Source organism: Vipera berus, assembly GCF_964194415.1.
Source record: "Vipera berus genome assembly, chromosome: 11".
Taxonomy (NCBI): Eukaryota; Metazoa; Chordata; class Lepidosauria; order Squamata; family Viperidae; genus Vipera; species Vipera berus.
The window spans coordinates 1,670,816-1,692,662 of NC_138214.1; the positions used below are offsets into that span (position 1 = coordinate 1,670,816).

At 43.2% G+C, this 21,847-nt stretch overlaps 1 protein-coding gene across 1 annotated transcript; it reads left to right on the forward strand.

Annotated features, from left to right (window-relative positions):
• Positions 1 to 703: 703 nt before the first annotated feature.
• Positions 704 to 19,048, forward strand: ADGRG4 (adhesion G protein-coupled receptor G4; the record flags this gene model as incomplete). Its single annotated transcript, XM_081336420.1, has 19 exons — positions 704 to 797; positions 975 to 1,598; positions 2,768 to 2,812; positions 3,108 to 3,167; positions 3,947 to 4,050; positions 4,674 to 4,735; positions 10,771 to 10,919; positions 11,320 to 11,452; positions 11,802 to 11,920; positions 12,516 to 12,726; positions 14,747 to 14,912; positions 15,352 to 15,474; positions 16,176 to 16,221; positions 16,416 to 16,519; positions 16,695 to 16,816; positions 17,224 to 17,492; positions 18,242 to 18,395; positions 18,896 to 18,986; positions 19,028 to 19,048. 19 exons carry the CDS (start codon positions 704 to 706, stop codon positions 19,046 to 19,048), a joined length of 2,697 nt encoding a protein of 898 aa, XP_081192546.1.
• Between the last annotated feature and the right edge of the window lie 2,799 nt (positions 19,049 to 21,847).

The window sequence follows — 21,847 nt, forward strand, 5'->3', positions numbered from 1 at the left end:
CAAGTCCAACATGTATGTGTCAGTTTTTCCATCCCCCATGTGGTCTCTTCTGCTTCTTTGTAGGTTAGGCTTGTCCACAGGAGATTTTTTTTAAAAAAATAAATAATTGAAAAACAAATCTGGAGAAATACTAGATTAAGCACTGCAGGGTTGGCCCAGAGAGGAAAAAATGAGATGACATTTCAACAGCCAAAACAACAAATCAGGAAGGTCATAGAGAAAGAGGCGGGACTGATTTGGCTGATTGCCCTGTTGCCAGTAACTTTTCCAAAGTCCTGTTGTTGGCTGCTGAAGATTGAACTGCCCAGGATTGATATCTTAATTTCCTCCTTGAGGCCAGAAACTGATGGGAAGGGGGTTGATTCTGCAACCTGGGAGCAAAGCTCTTCTTGATGACTCCTTTTTTAGGCAGGTTGGTGGCTGATCTTCAGAGCATTGTGTGCCAACTGACTTGGAAAAAATCTTAATAAATTTCTGCAAAGCAGGGTGGATTTCACTTGTGTAAATGGGTTAATCTCCCCATATCTGGAACTTCCCGGAGGTCCACCCAGGCCTGTGGAGGGCATTTCAGCTGTGGGGAGAGTGAGATCTTGAATGTCGTCCAGGATGGCAGAGGGATTAGATCAGGGTTTCTGTTTTTGTCTTCTTCCTCCAGGACATATTTGAGGAGCTTCCCTTCTGCCTTTCAGACCAGACCTAGAGGATGAATGGTCAAAAGTATGACGTTGCTGGATATGCCGCATGCAAGATCTTCAGTAGCCTGCTCTTTGCTGTGGCCACCTTGTTCCTTGGCTCAGGTATGAGTTTTCCCAACCAGTCAGGATGTGCTGCTTCTTCATAGCTCAGGATCTTTTCTTCCAAAGCTTTATGGTTTTTGTAAATTCCCCCTTTAGTGGCTCATAAACTCAACCACAGGATCAAATGGATCAATGTGCCTTCCTCAGAACTTCTTCTTCTTCTTCTGTCCTAAACAGAATCCGTGTCTCTGAAAGGGAAGCAGGTGACTTTCAAGGGGATGCAGAACAAATATGTTTCCTTGGCCAATTGGCATGTCCCTCAACTTTGTGCCTTTACTGTATGTGTTGACCTCAACAAGACTGAAAAAAGTGTGCCGAGTGGGGCAGCCTTTTCCTATGATGTCAACAGTTCCTCCATCAACATTAATGAGGTGGAGCTGGCTCTGTCTTTCAATAATTCCACCTTGCAGATGTTCTTCATGGGCAGCTTCCTCGATCTGGGACAGTACGTTGTGGCCTACAAAATGCACCAAATCTGCTGTGCCTGGGACAGCCAGAAGCATCTCCTGCAGCTCTTCTGGGATGCAAAGAAGCTGGTAAACAAAACCCTTCCAGATTTCCATCATCGGTGTCTACAGCCCAATGGGACATTAGTGATGGGGCATTTGCACAAGAACTTCAACGGAGTACTAATCCAGCAATTGTCCTTCGTTGGCGTCTTGCACTACTTCCAGATGTGGGATCATGTGAGAGGTCAGCAAGACATGGAGCGTTGTGAAGATGGAAATGTGGTCAGCTGGGGGCAGAATTATTGGTCTCTGCAAGATATATTGACAGAGTCTGCCCAGCATCAGCGTTGCGGTGAGTATCCATAACCTCTTCAAATAAATCTCCTCCATCTTCAGTCATTCAGAATATATACATTGTATAATTTTTGAAAAAGATGGGTCTACATCGAAACCCCCAAACATACAGTACATCCAGTTATGATTATATATATAAAATACAAAAAACATAAGTTCATAATTGGTGGGTTTAAATGTAGACTCATCTTTTCCAAAGTTCATGTTTTTATCGACAAGAAACCATAGTGTAAAACTATGATTTCTTGTTGTACAGATCCTAGCCTATTTGAATCAAAATTTGTCATACTTGTACCTGGATTATTCACTTTTCTCTTATTTTATTGGACAAGCAAAGAAAACAGAGCAGGTTGAATGCTTAGCTGCAAGTCCTAGACCTTGTTCCCTCATTACAGTAAGGTACAGCGTGTTTAACTATGGTTCCTGAACAAATTACCACTGGCTCAATTCAGGAATATTATGGCTTAGCATGTTATGGGGAACAAATCTGGATTCTTTCACAAACCAGGTTTAAACCAGATCATGGCTTAGCATTTCTGTGTAAATGGAGACATAGAATGCTGCTTCCTTTTTCAGGGCATTCTTGCCCCAGTTCTTGCTTCGCTCTTCTTTTCTGTTTTATAATTTTGAACTTTTGGAATCCCTGATGGGAATCTAAGCTTTAAAATTTTATTTATGAGCTGCCTGTCAAATCTTGGCTGAAGTATATGAGAACCCCCACACAGGGCATAAACGAGTTTCCTTCCTCCTTTCGAACAAGCAACAATTTATGGACAAAGTATGGCATTTGGAGCAGATAAGGCAGCCACAGTCTGAGCACCAGCAGTCGTGATGGCTATGAGGTGGGCACCGTATAGGTTGAACAGATAAATCCGTGTTTCTCAACCTTGGCAAACTTGAAGACCCATGGACTTCAACCCAGCCAGCAGGGAGAAATATAAAGACATAAAATCAGGGGGAAAATTCAGGAAAAATCAAAAGAAAGTAACCCCATTTCCCTATTTGTGAGAAAGAGAAAAGAATAAATGGAAGATTCAGTTATGCAGCGTTTCTCCTAAGATAATTGTGGCATATCATGGTTCTCGTTCACGATCCCATGAGCTCCCTGATTTTTTCTTCCCATGTATGTCCCTTTTCATACCTGGGTTTTTCCTTTTTCTTCTATAGGTGCAGAGGACCCTATATCTCCCTTTCCGCCTATCACTTCCCCAGGTATGGAACTCTGGGATCCTTCAGACTTCACCCCCCCCCCCAAGTATTGACCTGATGGCTGTACAGGAGAATGTCAGAATGGTACATCAGACAGCCCTCTTTGCTACCCTCCATACATGCAACCACAGTCTGAGCAACAGCAATCACGCCTATGAGATGGGCGCCACCTAAACTGGATAGATAAATCAGTGTTTCTCAACTTGTCTCTCTGGTGTCTTTTTTCCAACCTCAGGTTTCCCAGAGGGGTGTGTTTTGTCCTCTTTCACATCTGTACTTCCCCCTTTTTCTTCTCTAGGTGCTGAGGAGCCTACACCTGCCTTTCCCACTATCACCTCCCCTGATCCAAACGTTACAGGTATGGAACTCCAGGAGGCTTCATGTCTATGGAGGTTCTCCATCCTCCAGGTCATGGTGGTGCTTTTCCAAAAGGCAACTGGACTTTCTTGGGTTTTTTTCCCTTGAAAACATTTTGCTTCTCATCCAAGAAGCTTCTTCGGTTAAAGAAATAAACTGAAGAACTTGAAGAACTTCGGTTGAAGAAGCTTCTTGGTTGAGAAGCGAAACGTTTTCAAGGAAAAAAATCCAAGAAAGTCTAGTTGCCTTTGGGAGGGGGGAAAGCACCTTTGGGACATCCAGAATGCTTAAGTGTGGGCTTTCCCCCCCAAACATTGACCTGATGGCTTCTACAAAGCTCTGCTGACTCAAGAATTCTGGGAGTTGAAGACCATGAGTCATAAAAGAGCCGAGGTTGCCTACCTCTACCCTAGATGGAAATTTTCTTACAAAGCAATGCTATGGATTTGATTTACATGGCAGCCCTACTCAAATTCAATACTCTGCACGGCTATCAATAATCAAAAACAACATAAGACGATCATACATTTTTAGCCATGGAAAAGGATACTTTTAATACCTTAAAATGCATTTAAAAAAAGAATTCTGTTCTGCACGCATTTCCAAAATAGGTACGTAAGAAAAACTACCCTATTCGAAAACCCCATAGATTTATAAAGGTGCATCATCATAGATCACGCATGAAAGCTACAAAAAGCTCCATGAATCAAAGTCAAAGGCCAACCCCATTGAAAGTAAGCTTGAAGATAAGCTGGCTTCCCCATCTCTCCCCCCTTTCAGTTATCACGGACACCTTCTACAGCTTCCAAATGAACTTTTCCGTGACTTGGGAGCCCCCCAGGGAGTGCGATTGCTACGATGCCAAAAAGCTTTCCGCAACTTGGGTAAGTCTGAATTAGGATCTGTTTAAAGCTGGCTTGATTAATGGGCAGGGCGGCTTGGTTTCTATTTAATAAACATCTGCAGACGTTTCTCTTCGTATCAACAATCTACTTCTCCCATATATCTATGTATTTATGTTCCTCTCTCTCATTGCACAGGATTTTCCAGAGCTGGCTGCTGGAAGTAATCCTGTGTATACATGTTTAGCGTGGATCATCCCACAGGGAATAGCTGCTGGTTATTCCAGGTTTAACCCTTTCATGTAGACAACATCATTTGAATAGAGAAGGAAAGTAGGACACCAGGTGATTCCCTCCTGCCTTCTGCGCAATTTGCTGGGCAGAGATAATGCAGTATTGTCCTAAAGTAGTGTTTCTCTACCTCAGCCACTTGAAGATGTATGGACTTCAACTCCCAGAATTCCCCAGCCAGCGTTCTGAATTCTGGGAGTTGAAGTCCGGACATCTCCAAGCTGCTGAAGTTGAGGAACTTTATTCCAAAGAAGCTCTGATTCTGGCATAAACATGTGATGACCATTTTTGAAAATGACTGCTGCTCTTAGACAAATACTGGATAAGGCTGAGCTAGGAACCCAATTGTGATTGACCGTTTGTCTCTATTACAGTTCAAGAAACAATTAAATAATTCAGAATTTGTGGTGACAAACCATAACGTCAAGACAGCTCGGTAAGCATATTCTTTTGGCTCTCTCCCCCCCATCCCCCCCCAAAAAAAAACCAGGGAGCAAGGATCTGCGAAATCAGAAGGATTTTCCAGTCTAGGTTGGAAAAGCATACAAGACAAAGTTTCCACCCAACCATCGTGAGGAGCGCTAGGGGCAGGAAAGGTGCCCATTTTAACATCAAACACAGTAAATATCAATAAATACAATCCATTCAAACGATCTTCTGGGGTCCGCCACCATTTCTAAAAAGGGGAAGTGCTCTTACGAGAAAAACATTTACAAAACATGGCAGTAGACCATGACTTATCAGGGCTAAAGGCATATTTAGACTGAATTATGCGAATAAGAAGATTTGGGGGGACCTCTTCCCATCCAAATTCAGGACCTGGAACCCAACCTAATGAATCTCCCACTACAGCACCTTCTTCTTCCCTGCCTGCCTGATATTTTTTTAAAACCCACCCAGGATGATCTTGAAATATCTTTCTTTCAACACAGCTACAAATTATCACAAGGAACCAGGCAGGTTAACATCGAGGTATGTATTTAGAAATACTAAACCACCTCTTTCCCCATCAAGCCCTGATTTTTTCCCCTCCCTTCTTTCAGACTCTGATGCGTTCTTTCATCCTTCCTCCTCTTTCTTTCCTCTATCTTCTCTAGTGAGAAATTGCCATGGTAGCAGCAAAGATGGTGCCTTAGTAAATGGGGGGAGGAGGCTGATGCTCTGCTTACATGGCACATTAAACGAGGAGAAATAACACTGACATCTAATAGCATCTTGGCCACCCTTTTTATCCTGAGAAGGCTTGAAATGAAATCTTGGAAGGCAGAGAATTTTGGCTTGCCCTCCTCCCATCAATTGCCAGCTATTATTCAGGGGTCACTGAGCGTACATATTTTTACCTGGGCAAATTATAGTCCTGGCCCTCCTTGTGGTTCATGGTTTGGAAAAGCGTTTATGCTTCTGCAAAGGTGGAAATTTCTTGCAAATGGCTCAGAACTCCTTGCCATTTGCTACATAAAATTCTGCCTGGGGTGGAGAAAATGTTTTGGATTGTTGTTGTTGTTAGTTGCGAAGTCGTGTCCGACCCATCGCGACCCTATGGACAATGTTCCTCCAGGCCTTCCTGTCCTCTACCATCTTCTGGAGTCCATTTAAGCTCACGCCTACTGCTTCAGTGACTCCATCCAGCCACCTCATTCTCTGTCGTCCCCTTCTTCTCTTGCCCTCAATCTTTCCCAGCATTAGGCTCTTCTCCAGTGAGTCCTTCCTCCTCATTAGGTGGCCAAAGTATTTGAGTTTTAGCTTCAGGATCTGGCCTTCTAAAGAGCAGTCAGGGTTGATCTCCTCTAGGACTGACTGGTTTGATCGCCTTGCAGTCCAAGGGACTCGCAGGAGTCTTCTCCAGCACCAGAGTTCAAAGGCCTCAATTCTTTTGCGCTCAGCCTTTCTTATGGTCCAACTTTCACTGCCATACATTGCAACTGGGAAGACCATAGCCTTGACTATACGCACTTTTGTTGACAGGGTGATGTCTCTGCTTTTTAGTGTGCTGTCTAGATTTGCCATGGCTTTCCTCCCGAGGAGCAAGCGTCTTTTAATTTCTTGACTACAGTCCCCATCTGCAGTGATCTTGGAGCCCAGGAAAATAAAATCTGTCACTACCTCCATTTCTTCCCCATCTATTTGCCAGGAATTGAGAGGGCCGGATGCCATGATCTTGGTTTTCTTAATGTTTAGTTTCAACCCAACTTTTGCACTCTCCTTCTTCACTCGCAACAAGAGACTCTTCAGTTCCTCTTCACTTTCTGCCATTAGAGTGGTATCATCTGCATATCTTAGGTTGTTGATATTTCTTCCAGCAATCTTAATTCCAACTTTTGATTCATCTAGCCCTGCCTTTCTCATGATGTGCTCTGCATATAAGTTAAATAGGCAAGGCGACAGTATACAGCCTTGCCGGACTCCTTTCCCAATTTTGAACCAATCAGTGGTTCCGTGTCCAGTTCTCACTGTTGCTTCTTGGCCCGCATATAGGTTTCTCAAGAGACAAATAAGATGTTCTGGTACTCCCATCTCTTTAAGAACTTGCCACAGTTTGTTATGATCCACACAATCAAAGGCTTTAGCATAGTCAATGAAGCAGAAGTAGATGTTTTTCTGGAACTCTCTAGCTTTCTCTATGATCCAGCGTATGTTGGCTATTTGATCTCTAGTTCCTCTGCCTCTTCGAAATCCTGCCTGTACTTCTGGTAGTTCTCTATCCACATACTGCTGGAGTCTAGCTTGTAGGATTTTAAGCATAACTTTACTAGCATGAGAAATGAGTGCAATGGTGCGATAGTTTGAACATTCTTTGGCACTGCCTTTCTTTGGAATTGGAATGTAAACTGATCTTTTCCAATCCTGTGGCCACTGTTGAGTTTTCCAAATTTGCTGGCAAATTGAGTGTAGCACTTTTACTGCATCGTCTTTTAAGATTTTGAATAGCTCAGCTGGAATACTGTCACCTCCACTAGCTTTGTTGTTGCTCAGCTTTTCTAAGGCCCACTTCACTTCACATTCTAGGATGTCTGGCTCGAGGTCAGTGACCACCTCATTGTGATTATCAGGGACATTAAGCTCATTCTTGTATAGTTCTTCTGTGTAATTTTGCCATCTCTTCTTAATCTCTTCTGCCTCTGTTAGGTCCCTGCCATTTTGGTCCTTTATCATGCCCATTTTTGCATTGAACGTTCCCTTCATCTCCCCAATTTTCTTGAAAAGATCTCTGGTCCTCCCTAGTCTATTGTTTTCTTCTATTTCTTTGCACTGTTCATTTAAGAAGGCATTCTTATCTCTTCTAGCTATTCTCTGGAATTCTGCATTCAATTGGGCGTATCTTTCTTTTTCTCTCTTGCCTTTTGCTTCCCTCCTTTCCTCAGCTATTTGCAAAGCTTCCTCAGACAGCCATTTTGCTTTCTTGCATTTCTTTTTCTTTGGGATGGTTTTGGTTGCTACCTCTTGTACAATGTTGCGAACCTCTGTCCATAGTTCTTCAGGCATCCTGTCTATCAGATCTAATTCCTTAAATCTATTTGTCACCTCTACTGTATATTCAATGGGGATATGATTTAATTCATACCTGATTGGCCTGGTGCTTTTCCCTACTTTCTTCAGTTTAAGCCTAAACTTTGCAACGAGAAGCTCATGGTCTGAGCCACAGTCAGCTCCTGGTCTTGTTTTTACTGACTGTATAGAGCTTCTCCATCTTTGGCTGCAGAGCATATAGTCAATCTGATTTCTGTGTTGACCGTCTGGTGATGTCCATGTGTAGAGCCGTCTCTTGGGTTGTTGGAAAAGAGTGTTTGCTATGACCATCGTATTCTCTTGACAAAATTCTATCAGCCTGTGCCCTGCTTCATTTTGTACTCCAAGGCCAAACTTGCCTGTTATTCCGGTTATCTTTTGGCTTCCTACTTTAGCATTCCAATCCCCCATGATGATAAGGACATCATTTTTTGGTGTTAGTTCTATAAGGTGCTGTAGGGCTTCATAGAACCGGTCAATTTCATCCTCTTCAGCACCGGTGGTTGGAGCATAGACTTGGACTACTGTGATATTGAATGGTTTGCCTTGGATTCGAACTGAGATCATTCTGTCATTTTGAGGATTGTATCCCAGTATTGCTTTTCCTACTCTTTTATTGACTATGAAGGCTACTCCATTTCTTCTGAGGGATTCTTGCCCGCAGTAGTATACCTGATGGTCACCTGAATTAAATTCACCCATTCCTGTCCATTTTAGTTCGCTGATACCTAAGATGTCGATGTTCAGTCTTGTCATCTCTTGTTTGACCACGTCCAGCTTGCCTTGATTCATGGATCTTACATTCCAGGTTCCTATGGAGAAAAAATCTTTACAGCATCGGACTTTCCTTTCACCACCAGACATATCCACAGCTGAGCGTCCTTTCGGCTTTGGCCCAGTCGCTTCATTCTTTCTGGCGCTACTAGTACTAGCCCTCTGCTCTTCCCCAGTAGCATATTGGACGCCTTCCGACCTGAGGGGCTCATGTTCCAGCGTCATATCGTTTTGCCTTTTGGTACTGTCCATAGGGTTTTCATGGCAAAGATACTGGAGTGGGTTGCCATTTCCTTCTCCAGTGGATCACGTTTTGTCAGAACTCTCTGCTATGACCTGTCCGTCTTGGGTGGCCCTGCACGGCATAGCTCATAGCTTCATTGAATTACGCAAGCCCCTTCGCCACGACAAGGCAGTAATCCATGAAGGGGTGTTTTGGATTAGAAAGATTATATTCACAACTGACCACTAGGAGGCACTATTTGACCGGTTTCTTTCTTCTTGGAGCTTATCAGCTGTAGGCAGCTTCTATTGCCAGCTCCAGCAAGAATGAAATGGGTTGTGTAGTGTCTTCTAGGGACCAGTGGTAAATATAACCACGGTAACACAAAGACCCAAGCAAATCAAGCCCTATAGCTCTCCATTCTGAGCATCCCAACGAACAAGAAAGCGAGAGGTACCACCGAGAGCATCACTGCATTTTCTGTACACAATAAGACTGATTTATTGACCTCAAAGGCCAACCATTCCTTGCTATACCTACTGCTCTTCTTTTGCTGCAGAATATCAGCCCTTTTTTCCTTCTAGGAGGATTGATTTAAAAAATAAATAAATTCCTGTTTCTCTCCCCTCCCTCCCTTCTTATCACTTATTCTCCAAGCAATCTGCAGTTCCACTGAACTGCTTTGGAACGTCTCCACAAAGTGGTAATCAAAGCCTAAATGCCGAGGGTAATCTGAGCGAAGGGAGGAAGGTTGGCAGCCGTTGGAGAAAAGCGGCGCCTTTACACCTCCACCCGGAGCATCACGAGCCTTGCTAATTAGCCACTTTTCTCCCTTCTAAGCTTCTCCTTCTCGATCCATCCGCAGGCAGTAATGGCCCACCTAATGCTGTAAACATGCTCGTTAACTCTTGTTGTTTCTTTTATTCTGCATTGGGGATCTTCTGAACAGAAGAATGGAGGACGGTCTTCCTGGAGGTAAGGGGTGCGATTTAAAACTTGCCAAGATTTTCACATCATTGTTCAGGGAGTGCCTGGTTTTTAGACCACCCTGAACTAGTCTGTTTGTTGCAGGGGATTGTGGGACATTCTATCCTGGATTTTAGCTCCCAGAATTCCCTGCCAGTGGCTGATGCTCCCTCAATCTAAAATTATTGCCAAGCATAAGAATGATAGACAATCTCCCTCCCAAATCTGTCACCCGTATTTAGGTGCTTTTTTTTGTAATTTGAAGTCACCCAAATTTAACTCAAGGGTCCTGGGTTCTGAAACTTTAGGCAGCTGTGGCCCACCCAGGCTGACTGGCAGCCCTCCTGTGGCTGAAATTCTGGAACTGCAAACCATGATCATCAGACATGCCCCTTGAGAAGCAGCACCTTGGTTTTATTTGACTTTTTGGCTAGGTGGGACTAACCACGATTTCTCCCTGATGTGAGTTGATCTTATAGACCAGAGGTGTCAAACTGCCGGCCCGTGGGCCGGACGCATCATCCCAAAACTGTGCCCACCCCATTGCTGGCAACGGAGAAAAAGCTCCAATACGTTGCGTGACGTCACATGATGTCACAAGTTTGACATGTCTGTTATAGACCCATAATGTGTCATAAAACAGCATACTTATCCACAAGGGTTTCAAGATTAAAATTAGCACATTTACATTATGTTCTTAGAACAACTAGTAACTAATACTAGTTTTCTGACATGGGCATAATTGATTTCTAGAATTCCATGCCAGTTAATATTTGGATTACTAGATTCTGCATTCCCCACTTGGACATAAAGGTGCTACCACTAAAATTTAGTGGTTTCTAGAAGGAGAGTTAGAGGGAGATTTTTGGGGGGCCCAGCACCTTCTGTGGAGAGGAGGAGAGAGCTGGTTCAGCTCATTGACATGGTTTAAGCCTTGGCACCTGGGATCAAAGACCCACAGATTGAATCCTCCATGAGTGTATCTCTTCTTGGGTCTCCAGATATTCCTCAAAGGCTATCATCAAGGCCAGGTCCAGTCAAAGCATGCAGGAGATCGTGTGGAAGCTACAAAACACCTTGTGTGGGGATTACACTGAAGATCAGTTGTCCATGAGTGTGGAGCAAAAAGATACACGTGTTATTTCTTTTGGTAATATAGTCATTGGATTTTTTTTTATCCTAATGGTCTTCCAACTGAATAGTCCCTCTTCTTTCCATACAATAACCCCGGGATAGTAAAATGAGAGCATCTCTCATCAAAGTGGCCTAACAAACTTTGGGCTTAGATGAAGACTTCAGACTAAAATGTCCTGGGTTTACTCTGAGGGATTCATGAGTCACACACCACGAGAGGACACAGCATTAGAGGAGAAAGCTTGCTATACCTCCTTACCTCTCCAACTGCAAAAGCAGGGACATCTTAGATATCACGACTGCTCACCCTCCCATTCTAACCTAGTCTTCTCTTTGACAACTTTTAGGGTCAATACTGAAATGATTGGGGAGAAAAAGGTTAGGTGATCTTCCATTCTTATCTTCTTGTCTCAAAGATCCAGAATCGTGTTCTGAGCAGACCGTCCGGTCCAACTACAAAGGGGTCTACACCTGGCCAAAAATGGTTCCTCCCAATGAGATGACCTTGCCCTGCCAGGCCAACCGAGAGTTGGCAGCTTCCAGACTGTGGTGAGTAGAGGAATGCACCGACTGCCCTTCTTTGACCACCTACCCCACCCTGACATCATACCTCATATGATGCTCGGTGGACCTTGTGTTCCAAAAGACAATTAGGGTGGACAAACTCCAACCAGGAAAAGATCTCCATGGCCATCATATTTCATCCAGAAGATGACTGTCCAAGTTGTGGACCTCAGGTAGTCCTTGACTTGGACCAGATTTCCATTTACTGACCAAGGTGGTTGTTAAGCAGTTCAGCCAAGCGAAAACCCACCCAAAAGAAAACCAAAGGACAAGCAAGCGAGCGTGATGAAAAAATATCTCCTAATGTCTCTGATGTCTCCCTTTTGTTTCAAAGCTTGATTAACCTTCGGACTGAAAAAGCCTATTGGAAGAGGCCAAACTTGGCCGCTTGTCCTCTGTTGCAAAATTTGCCAGATAATATACTGGATCTTAAAAATGTCACCGTCACAGTCGGTAGGTTCCTTGGTGGGTTTGTTTTTATGCCAAAGGATGCTAAAACCAATCCTGATTTATCTACTTTTCTTCACTAGCCACAGCTGATGTGGTCCTACTTCCCTCCCATTTCTTGGAAGGCCTTCCTTGGGAGGGATGTGGGATAAAAGGGCGATAGTGTGCAGTAGACTCAGGGAAATTGTATGTGTGTGAATGTCCTGCATGTGGAAACGCAGTCTCCATGAAAGAGAAACCTATAACCTTTCCCTGCAAGCTGCTAGCTTTCTCATGAATGAAGGTGAATAGACGTGTCCCAGGATAATGTTGCAGGATCTGATCTGAGTCAGTCACCGGGACCAGAGGTTTCATCTTCCGAGCTTTTGGACTCGTGCTGGAGCCCATCTTCAAGGAATGTCTCTCTAGCAAATTGCGTGGTCCGAAAGCTTGGAAGGCTAAACCTCTGGTTCCGGTGACCGACCCAGATTGGCTCCTGCTAGCTTTCTGCTTGCAAAGAGGTCAACCATTCAAAACCCAGAAGTCTTAAGAGACGCACATCAGCTTCTGGCCATGGCTTAGTTCTTTATCAAAAGGAGCTTCTGTCTTTGCTCTGTTGCAGAAAATGCGGAAGAGGTGGCAGATCACATTTTATTTCTCTTGAGTTTTTCCGATCTGAATAAAGATGAAATTGAGGTCCTGGTGAACAAATTGAGCGAAATAGCCAACTGTGACGAAATCAGCCTGGCCCTGGCTAGGAAGACCCTGCAAATTATCAATATCTTTATGGAAGATAAAATCCAATTGCAGGACATGAAAACTGTACTCAACAGGTATGGGGAAAAAAAACATGGTCACCTATTAAACAGACGGTCACTTCTGAGTTGAGGATCCAGAATTCATAATACAGAATACCAGAGCTGGAAGGGACCTTGGACGTCTTCTAGTCCGATGCCCTGCTCAAGCAGGATCCCTCTACCAGTTCAGTCAAATGGCTGCCCAGTTTCTTCTTGAAAACCTCCATTGATGGAGCGCCCACAGCTTCTGTAGAAGCCGTTCTACCAATTGATTGTTCTCACTGTCAAGAAATTTCTCCTTAGTCCTATGTTCTTGGTTCCAGATTGAGATGCTTGTGCGAAACAGTCTGGGACTGGAGCATTACTGTAATGTGGAATTAGAGTCCATGGTTTTTCCCAGTCCTTGGGGGACAAGACAAAAAATAAAATAAAATTGACCTACTTTCTATAGTTTTAAAAACATTGGAATCCAAAAAGGGATGAACAGCCTGCTTAGAACGTGGTAAGTTTGCCAAAGAAAAAGTGTTAGACTTTGTCGTGATTCTCCTAGAAATATTTGCCTCCCACTAAATTTCCAACTGCCCAGAATCCAAAGTCTGCAGCTTTTCGGTAATGAACAGACACCTTTTGCAAGAAAGTAGAATTCTAGGATTTCAAAGAAAAAGAGGAGCATTTTTTTTGCTTCTCCTTATTCAGATCTTTAGTGACATTTCACTCCCAGGCCTGCCTTTGCACACCCAGAAGTGTGCAGAATATATTTCTGCCCAAGCAGCAAAGGAGAAATGCTTTTTATAAGGAATACATCCAACATGAAACATCTGAAGGTGATGGATGGATCCCATCTCTGGCAAATGTTTTTGTTCTCCACAGTAGCGCTTTAAGTGTGATTTTTGGGTGGCAGATGTGGTGTGAAAAATGGGAATTCAGAATTTATGACACAATCACGTTAGCAGGAACACAGCTTGTCGTATCTTGAATGTTGACACCCCCTGCATGCTTCCTCCCCCAGCCATGTTCTCTCCACCCTCCCAGTTCCAAGTGAGAACATAGCAATGTGCCACTGCTGAATACGCTACCCGTTAGATGATGATGATGATGATGATGATCATGATGGTGATGTTATCCACTTAGTCATGTCCCACTCTTGACGATTCTATGGACCTGGTCTTTCCACAACTTCCGATCCTGCACTACTTTTTTCAGTTTTTCTATGTGCTGGTTGGTGTCAGCTTTGCTGGTGCCCAATCATCGTGTTCTTTGTTGGCCCGGTTTCCTTTTACTGCCCCCTCTTCCAAACATATCCCAAAGGAGCTTTTTCTAAAGGCAACTGGGCCTTCTTTGTTTTTGCTCGAAGGCTTTTCACTTCTCATCCAAGAAGCTTCTTCAGTTCTGTTTTCTTTGTTTTTCCTTGAAGGCGTTTCGCTTCTCATCCAAGAAGCTTCTTCAGTTCTGACCATGACCAGAATGACTGAGAATCTCCACAGACATTCTTCCCAACATAATTGTGTTTTGTTTCCCCCCCCCAGTGAATTCCCATGAGTGACCCGGCCAAAATAAGGGAGATGCAGTTTTGTAATGTTCCCTTCCAATGATGTTATAACTAGTCCTTGAGTTACAATTTGTGATGGTCATGAATCGGGTCACCCCGGGGGATCGACTTGATTTTATGACCATTTTGCAGTGGCCATTAAACAAACGCTGTGGTCATTAAGTGAAGCGATGGTTTGCTATGATTCAGTTTTGCCAAGAGCCAAAAGTAAACGCCAGTTCTTGGCAAAACTGCCCCCCAAAATGCAGTCTTGTGACTGTGGGATGCTGCAGGTGGACATAAACGTGGCCTGGATGTTGAGTGTTTAAAGTCTGGTCACCTGACTATGTGTGTCGGGGGGGAAGGGGAACTGAGTGTTTGAACATTGAATCTCGGCTGTAAGCACCCCCAAGGAAATCCATTATATTTTCACTAAGTGAGTGGTCATAAAAGGAGGACTACCTGTATATAACAGGGTATGATGGCCTCCATACCATGTCATTCTGAGCTCTTGTGTACTTTCTTCAGAATCTTAACGATCATGGAACAAATTGGTTTCAAGATGAACTTCAGTGGGAGAAATGAATCCGTCATCTTTCCTAGGCTGGCTCTGGCAGTGCTCCGGCCAGATCCTATGAACTTCCAGGGAGTTGCTTTTGGGATTGTATCCTACACTCTGGAGACCAGCCCACAGGTGCACCACCTTTTAACACTGGGTTTCTCCCCACCTCTTTATCACCTGCTTCTGCCAGATACTTCCTGAATTAATTTGAAATCGACTCTAGAACTTTTCCCTTACAGCTCAGCATCCAGTCAACAGCCTTCACGGATGTTCAGGCCTCAATATATTTGCCAGGATCATTGAGAAATTACCTAACGTCCCAATCTTTGGATGGAGACAGTTTTGCCGGGATTCAATTCACCTTTTTTGGTTCCCCGTCATTGTTTGAGGTAAATAGGCTGGATTTGCAAGAATAGAAGGAAACTTAGCAATGGATCCAAGGAAGAGAGAAAAAGCTGAACCCCAAGATTTAACTTGTGTGCCCCTCATTCTGGTGGAAAGTGGTTGGAAATGGCCCTGAGAGACGAGTAGGACAGAGAAAGGAGGGGAAAAAATTGTTTTTCTTTTTCAGGACAGTAGTTTGAAGAACGAAGTTCTGAACACCTACGTTGTAGGTGCCAGCATTGAAAACAAGACAATTGAAGACCTCAAGAAACCAGTCAGCATAGTTCTGCAGCACAGAAGCCCACATGGGGTAGAGCACCTGTGTTATTTTCACAACATTGAAGGGCATTACTTAGCTGGAGTTGTCATGGATGGCTGGTCTGAGAAGACTGTGCACCAAGAGAGGCCTACAGACTTGTGGAGAGCCTTCACGTAATCAAAGAAAGAGGCTATAGCAGAGATCCTAGACCTTGGTGGAGTTAAAAGAACAGAAATATGGAAAGACACAGCTCCCTTGGCATTGTTATTGATTGACTGAGCTAGATTTTCACTCTTCCTATCATCCTATCAATGAACAGGATGCACTAAAGAGAAATAACATTTTACATATAGACAACATAATTTTTTAATTACAATTCTGGACCAAAATAAAGTAAACAATCAACCAGTCATTACTTAAGTCAACATTGCAATGAGTCAGATGGCACATAAACTATATTTAGCCACCTCACCTCATACATGCAGATATTATCATTTTTACCAAAGTTTTGAATGTCAGCAATGGGCAAATCCAACAATATTTCCAGGGCACTGAGTTGCCGAACTAGAGAATTGGGAAATTGGAGAAAATCCTGCTCATTTCTACTAGTGGTAACACAAGGAGAGCTCTTGACTTAAGGGAAGATCAGGTGCATCAAAGGTTGCACCTTCTGGTACAGCATATGTGGGAATTCTTTGCTACCTAGGATTTCCTTTGCTTAAGCTATTTTCTTTCTCTTTTTTTACTACTAGGATAATGCTACTGTACACTGCGTCTTTTGGGACTTCAGTAGGAATGGTGAGTACTGAGGAATCCAAAGATGTAAGTCTGAGAGAGGGTGAGCAACATCTTCATGTTCTAAACAAGCCAGCATGAATCTCTGTTCACACTCCCTCCATCCTTCAGTGCAGCCTTGAAGTCAGGCAGCAGCTATAAACAGCAGGCAGGAGCTATTAACCCTGGGTGAAATATTTCATTTCTCTGCTGTGCAGATGGCCTGGGTGGCTGGAATACCTCAGGGTGTGAAATGAAGCATACAGATAGTACCTATACAATCTGCAACTGTAATCACCTGACCCATTTTGGAGTTCTGCTGGTAAGGTGATTTCAATCTTTGCCCGTTACAGTGGGGAAAAACAGAGTGCACATATATCAGGAATGCCCAGTTTTGGCAACTTTAGGACCTCTGGACTTCAACTCCCAGCATTCTCCAGCCAGCCATCTGGATGACACCGGATGGGGACAATTGTATAGATTCTCTTTTTTTTTAGGACTTATCTCGGACACCCCTGAGCAATGCTGATGAGTGGGCTTTAGCACTGGTGACCTACGTGGGGTGTGGCATTTCCTCCATTTTCCTGGGCTTGGTACTGTTGGTTTATCTCTCGATTGAGTGAGTCGAGTTGGCGGTCTGTTTTTCTTTCTGAACTCAACAAAATTTATTTAGGTTTTGTTTCAATACCCAACTCTATCTTTCTTTATCAAAGTTCCTGCAAATCTGGTAGGGTCAAGCTACATATTACATTAATTGTCTGTAGAAGATTAGATAGATCTAGATCTAGATAGATGATAGATGATAGATGAATGGAGGGATGGAGGAAAGATGAGAGATGAGAGAAAGAGAAAGGGGATAGATAGATAGATAGATAGATAGATAGATAGATAGATAGATAGATAGATGATAGATAGATAGATATAGAGATAGATAGATAGACAGAGTAGCACGAATCAAAGGAAATCAAATAACGAGATCTGTATGACAGTGTAGGAAGTTAATGTCTTTTCCCCCTTTCATTCCAGCAAAGTCTGTGAGGACTATCCTTCCAAAATCCTCGTCAACCTCTGCTTTGCTTTGTTGATGCTCAACCTTGCTTTCTTGGTGAACTCTTGGCTAGCCACGTTTCAGAATCCTGGCCTTTGCATCACCGTTGCCGTGGCCTTGCATTACTCCCTGCTATCTGCCTTTACCTGGATGGGTCTGGAAGCCATCAACATGTATTTTGCCCTGGTGAGAGTCTTCAAAGTCTACATTCCATATTACATGCTCAGGTTGTCCATAGCTGGCTGGGGTAAGTATCAGAGATATGCTCCTTTTATTGTTTATAGGAACGTTTCAGAATTTTGCAATGTGGTTTACATTTTTAAGAGATGTGTGCCGTTGGTGGCTTTCAGTGTGGGCACACAGGAAAGGACACCTCCAAATAAGTTCTTGATGGCACCACCAGAGGGAGATGCAACCTATCTTTGGGTACCAAGGTCCATCAAGCAACCTGAGGGAATGGAGACAAGGCTACTTGGTGTTTTTTCTTGCAGTCCTCCCATTAGGGCATCTGGTTGGCTAGAATGGACAGGGCCAGAGTTCCTTGGGGGGGGTCGAATGTCGAGGAGGAGGAGGAGGAGGAGGAGGAGGAGGAGGAAGAAGAAGAAGAAGAAGAAGAAGAAGAAGAAGAAGAAGAAGAAGAAGAAGAAGAAGAAGAAAACTTGTCTCTTAGAAGACCTCTGATTCTGCCTATTATATGTTGTATTCAGTTTAAAACTGGGGTGGATGTCGCCCACAAATGCAGGATGATGCCCTACAGCTGTTATTGTTAAAATGTCCCATTTTAATGTGACAAAGGAAGAAATTTCAGGCTAAAATCATTGAAATTAATTCTTAAGCTTCACAAGGCTGAACTGCTCTTAATTTTTTTTTATATGGAAGTTAGATATTAAAGCAAATTCTTCCTTTGTTTACCTATTATTAACACCCTTCCCTGTTAACTGGGGCTTCCCTATTTCATTTCTTTTCTCCAGCTAGGACTTAATTAAACCTCTGCAGGTGTTTCTCCTTTTTTGGTTAATGTGGTTTTGTTTTCTTGGGGGTCCTTAGGAATTCCAGCACTCATTGTAATTGTGGCCCTCAGCATCAGCAGAGACTTCTATGGGACTGAATTTGTTTTGAGAAGAAACACTGACAGCCCATCAATGCAGTTGTAAGTCTCTTGTTTTGATTATTTTCACCTAGGAGAACAGGAGGAGAGAAATTAGACTGAAGAACCCATTGCTATAATTGCTACTGTTCCATCTTTAGCCCCTAAATTGTTTGCACACCTACTTCTGCACGTTGCAGTGGTAAAAATATTGGGCTAGGTCGGAGCAGGAAAACTCAGATTCTAGTCTATCATGAAAGCTCATCAAAATACTTCAGGTCAGTTGTTCAGCCTCAGTCCAACCTATTTCACAGGATTTTTGTTGTGGGGAAAAAATAGGAGGCTGAAGAAGCATCACATACCATGCATGAGTTTGTGAATGGAAGGTGGACATAAATCAAATCAAATCAAATCAAATCCATCCATCCATCCATCTATCCAAGGTGCTACTTTTTATCTATAAACCTGTTTTCTCCTGCCTGGTATCTTCTAAGAAGGTTGGATTGAAACTTCAACCAGTCAACATGGAGTTGACCAACACATCTTCCTTTGTCTTTCTCCAGTTGCTGGATTCAGGACAACTCGGTTTTTTACATCTCTGTAGTTGGCTATTTCATCCTGGTATTCCTGATCAACATCAGCATGTTTGTTACTGTCCTTTGTCAAATCCGTGTCATGAAAACCAACAATTGCAGGGTTGGGAAGGATCGGAGTAACGAATTCCTCCTTGACTTGAAGAGAGTGACCAGCTTGACATTTTTGCTGGGTTTGACGTGGGGTTTTGCCTTCTTTGCGTGGGGCCCCTTGAAGATTGCCTTCATGTACATCTTTGCCATTTGCAATTCCTTGCAAGGTAAGTCTCATGATAAGGTGCACTGACCATGGGGGAAGGACCATAGCACAAGAGGAGCACATGACCTAGTTGTGGTCTTTGGTAATTCCAACTACAAGGTCCTGGTGCTCCTTCAGGTCTGTTGTGACAAAGATCCATCTCCCTACAATACATTAGAATGATGGTAGAGTAATTCCAAAACATCTTCCAGGTGCCAGGTTGAGGGAAGCCCAAGGAGACAATACTCAGGTCATGAGATGGTGGAGCACCTGCTTTAGATGTAGGATATTGCATTTCCAGGTGCTTCCATTAAATATTTCCAATTGTAATCAAGGTATGATTTGTGTCTGCTCTCCTTTATCTCCTCTTTCTTCTCTGTCCCACCACTGGATGAGATTTCTTATTGTCTCCTCTAGAAATTATAAATTTGAGTGGGGGTGGGGGAAATGAGATTCCTATTTTGGAGTCTTCAATTCCCTATGGTATGGTAGAACATTTTGTAGTGTCTGTTGAGGAACCAGAATACTTCTGATTTTGTTGATGCTTTGTTAATTTCTGTGGGATGCCGTGGTGCTTTCCACGACTCATCTGCTCCTATGCCCATTCTATAATTTATGAAAACCTTGGTGAGCAGAATGTGTGTGGAATCCAAGGGACATTTATCTGCTTTCCTTTCTAGGCTTCTTCATCTTTGTTTTTTACTGCCTCATGAGGGAAAACATAAGGAAGCAATGCCAGATACACTTCTGTTGTGGGAAATTTCGGCTCAGCAATTTCCGTAAGGCACCCAGAGTTTCTTCCTGTTCTGATGTGGTGCTCCCTTCCTCAACTTGATGGGTTCACACAAACTCGCAAGGGTTGGCCTTAACAATGAAACACTTGCAAGCGTGTGATTGCTGCCCTGCTCAGGGCAAGATTTGGTTCAGGAGCTATGATAGAACATGCCTTAAATGATTCTGTGGAAGAAAGCAGAATTTCTACATCTTATTCGAGATTTTATATCTGTGTTTCCTTCTGTTCTTCCATCTGATTTCAGAGGGGATCAGCTCAGCCACCGTCCTGGGAAATTACCCTTGCATCTTTGAGCGGAAACAGTCATGTCATTCTTTAAAGTCACTCAAGTCTTGCACCACAGGCTCCATATCCAAAGGCTCTGAAAGTTTACCAGAAGCAAGTCCAGAAGTTGGGTTTAAAACTGGTGAGAAGGAACAATGGATATCTGGGGGAGTAAGGGCTTTGCGTATCCATGGAGCAGAATCCTAAAAGTCTCTTTGACTGTTTCTCTTCTGAGAAGAACGGCCTCCCTTAGTTAGTGGAAAACAAGCACAATGATGCTAATTTTTTTAGCCAGCAGGGAGTTTTTACAGGAGGATAAAGCATTCAAAGCATTTCCTGTGGAGCCAGAAGTGGAATGGACCACTCTTCTGTTGCATTGTGGTCCAAGCCTAACACCCTTCCAAATGGAAAGAGTAAGCAACAGCAGTCAAGCTCAACTAGACCACATCAAGATTTAAGAGATGCCTTCATACAACATGCTAAGCTGAGACAATGTCAGCCTTAGAAGATGGTGGTTGACCTCTTATGCAGAGGAAGTCATTTTTATAAATTCCCAGTTCAGCCTAGAATATTTTAGTAATCTGATTAGGCATGTTGAGTGATTGCATCTGTTGAGTAAGGCCACATAGACATGATAGCCACTGTGAGTTGGTAGCACTCAGATTATAGGGGACTGTCAATAAATATTCCACAGAGAACTGATGATCTGCTATGTTTTAGGGACAAATATATCCAGTAGCTAAAATATATTCCCATCTATTTATATTTTAGATCAGGTTGCTTGCTGCAGAATCAGCCATATGTCCTCAGCTTCTCAGGCAGTCAAGCTTCCTCATGCAAGAAGAACATCACCAGCAGACGTTGACCTACATCACACAGAGAAAAATAAAGATTTGTCTTAAAGGGGAATCTTACTCTTTGAAGTTTATTCTCATAGCTCAAAACAAATGCTCTTACTCAAAATTCAACAATCAGCCTTCAAACAGTTGAATGGAGGAGATGCTGTTAGTCCCCCTCTCCCATATGCCGGTTGTGGGCAACTGAAGTAGGAAGTCAATTTAAGTTGGAGAATAAGCAGGACAGGAGACCAGTTGGCAGATTTTGGACTGCAAACATTGTGGGTGTATTTGTGTAGGATCAGCTTCAACACAATGGGGGGGGGGCGAGGGACATATTACTGTCTTATCTCTAGACTGGGCTTTCACAAAATACAATAAGCCACAAGGTGATCTGGTTATTTGTAACATGGTGTGTTCTGAGATTCTGGCCCACTGTAGTTCATTTAAGGCTAAGCAAACATTGATGATGTAGCCCACAATCTTAGAGAGCAAGAACACTCAAGTGCGCTCAGAAATGAACACCAGAGGGTACGGATTTATTTTGTCAAAGAAATGAAAGTCTGCAATAAAAATGAAAAGCCAAGAATAGAAGTGGACAAGACCAAGACTTCAGATGAAGAAATATCAGATGTTGGTCAGAGATTCTAAACTACAATCCCTATTCAGTGTGACCAACGACAAGAGATTGTAGAGTTCTAGGTCAGAGCCACTCAAAGCAGCAACGGTCTTCTTTTGGTTTACATAAAAAAAATGTTCATCTTTACCAGGTGTACAAACTTCTCCTGCAA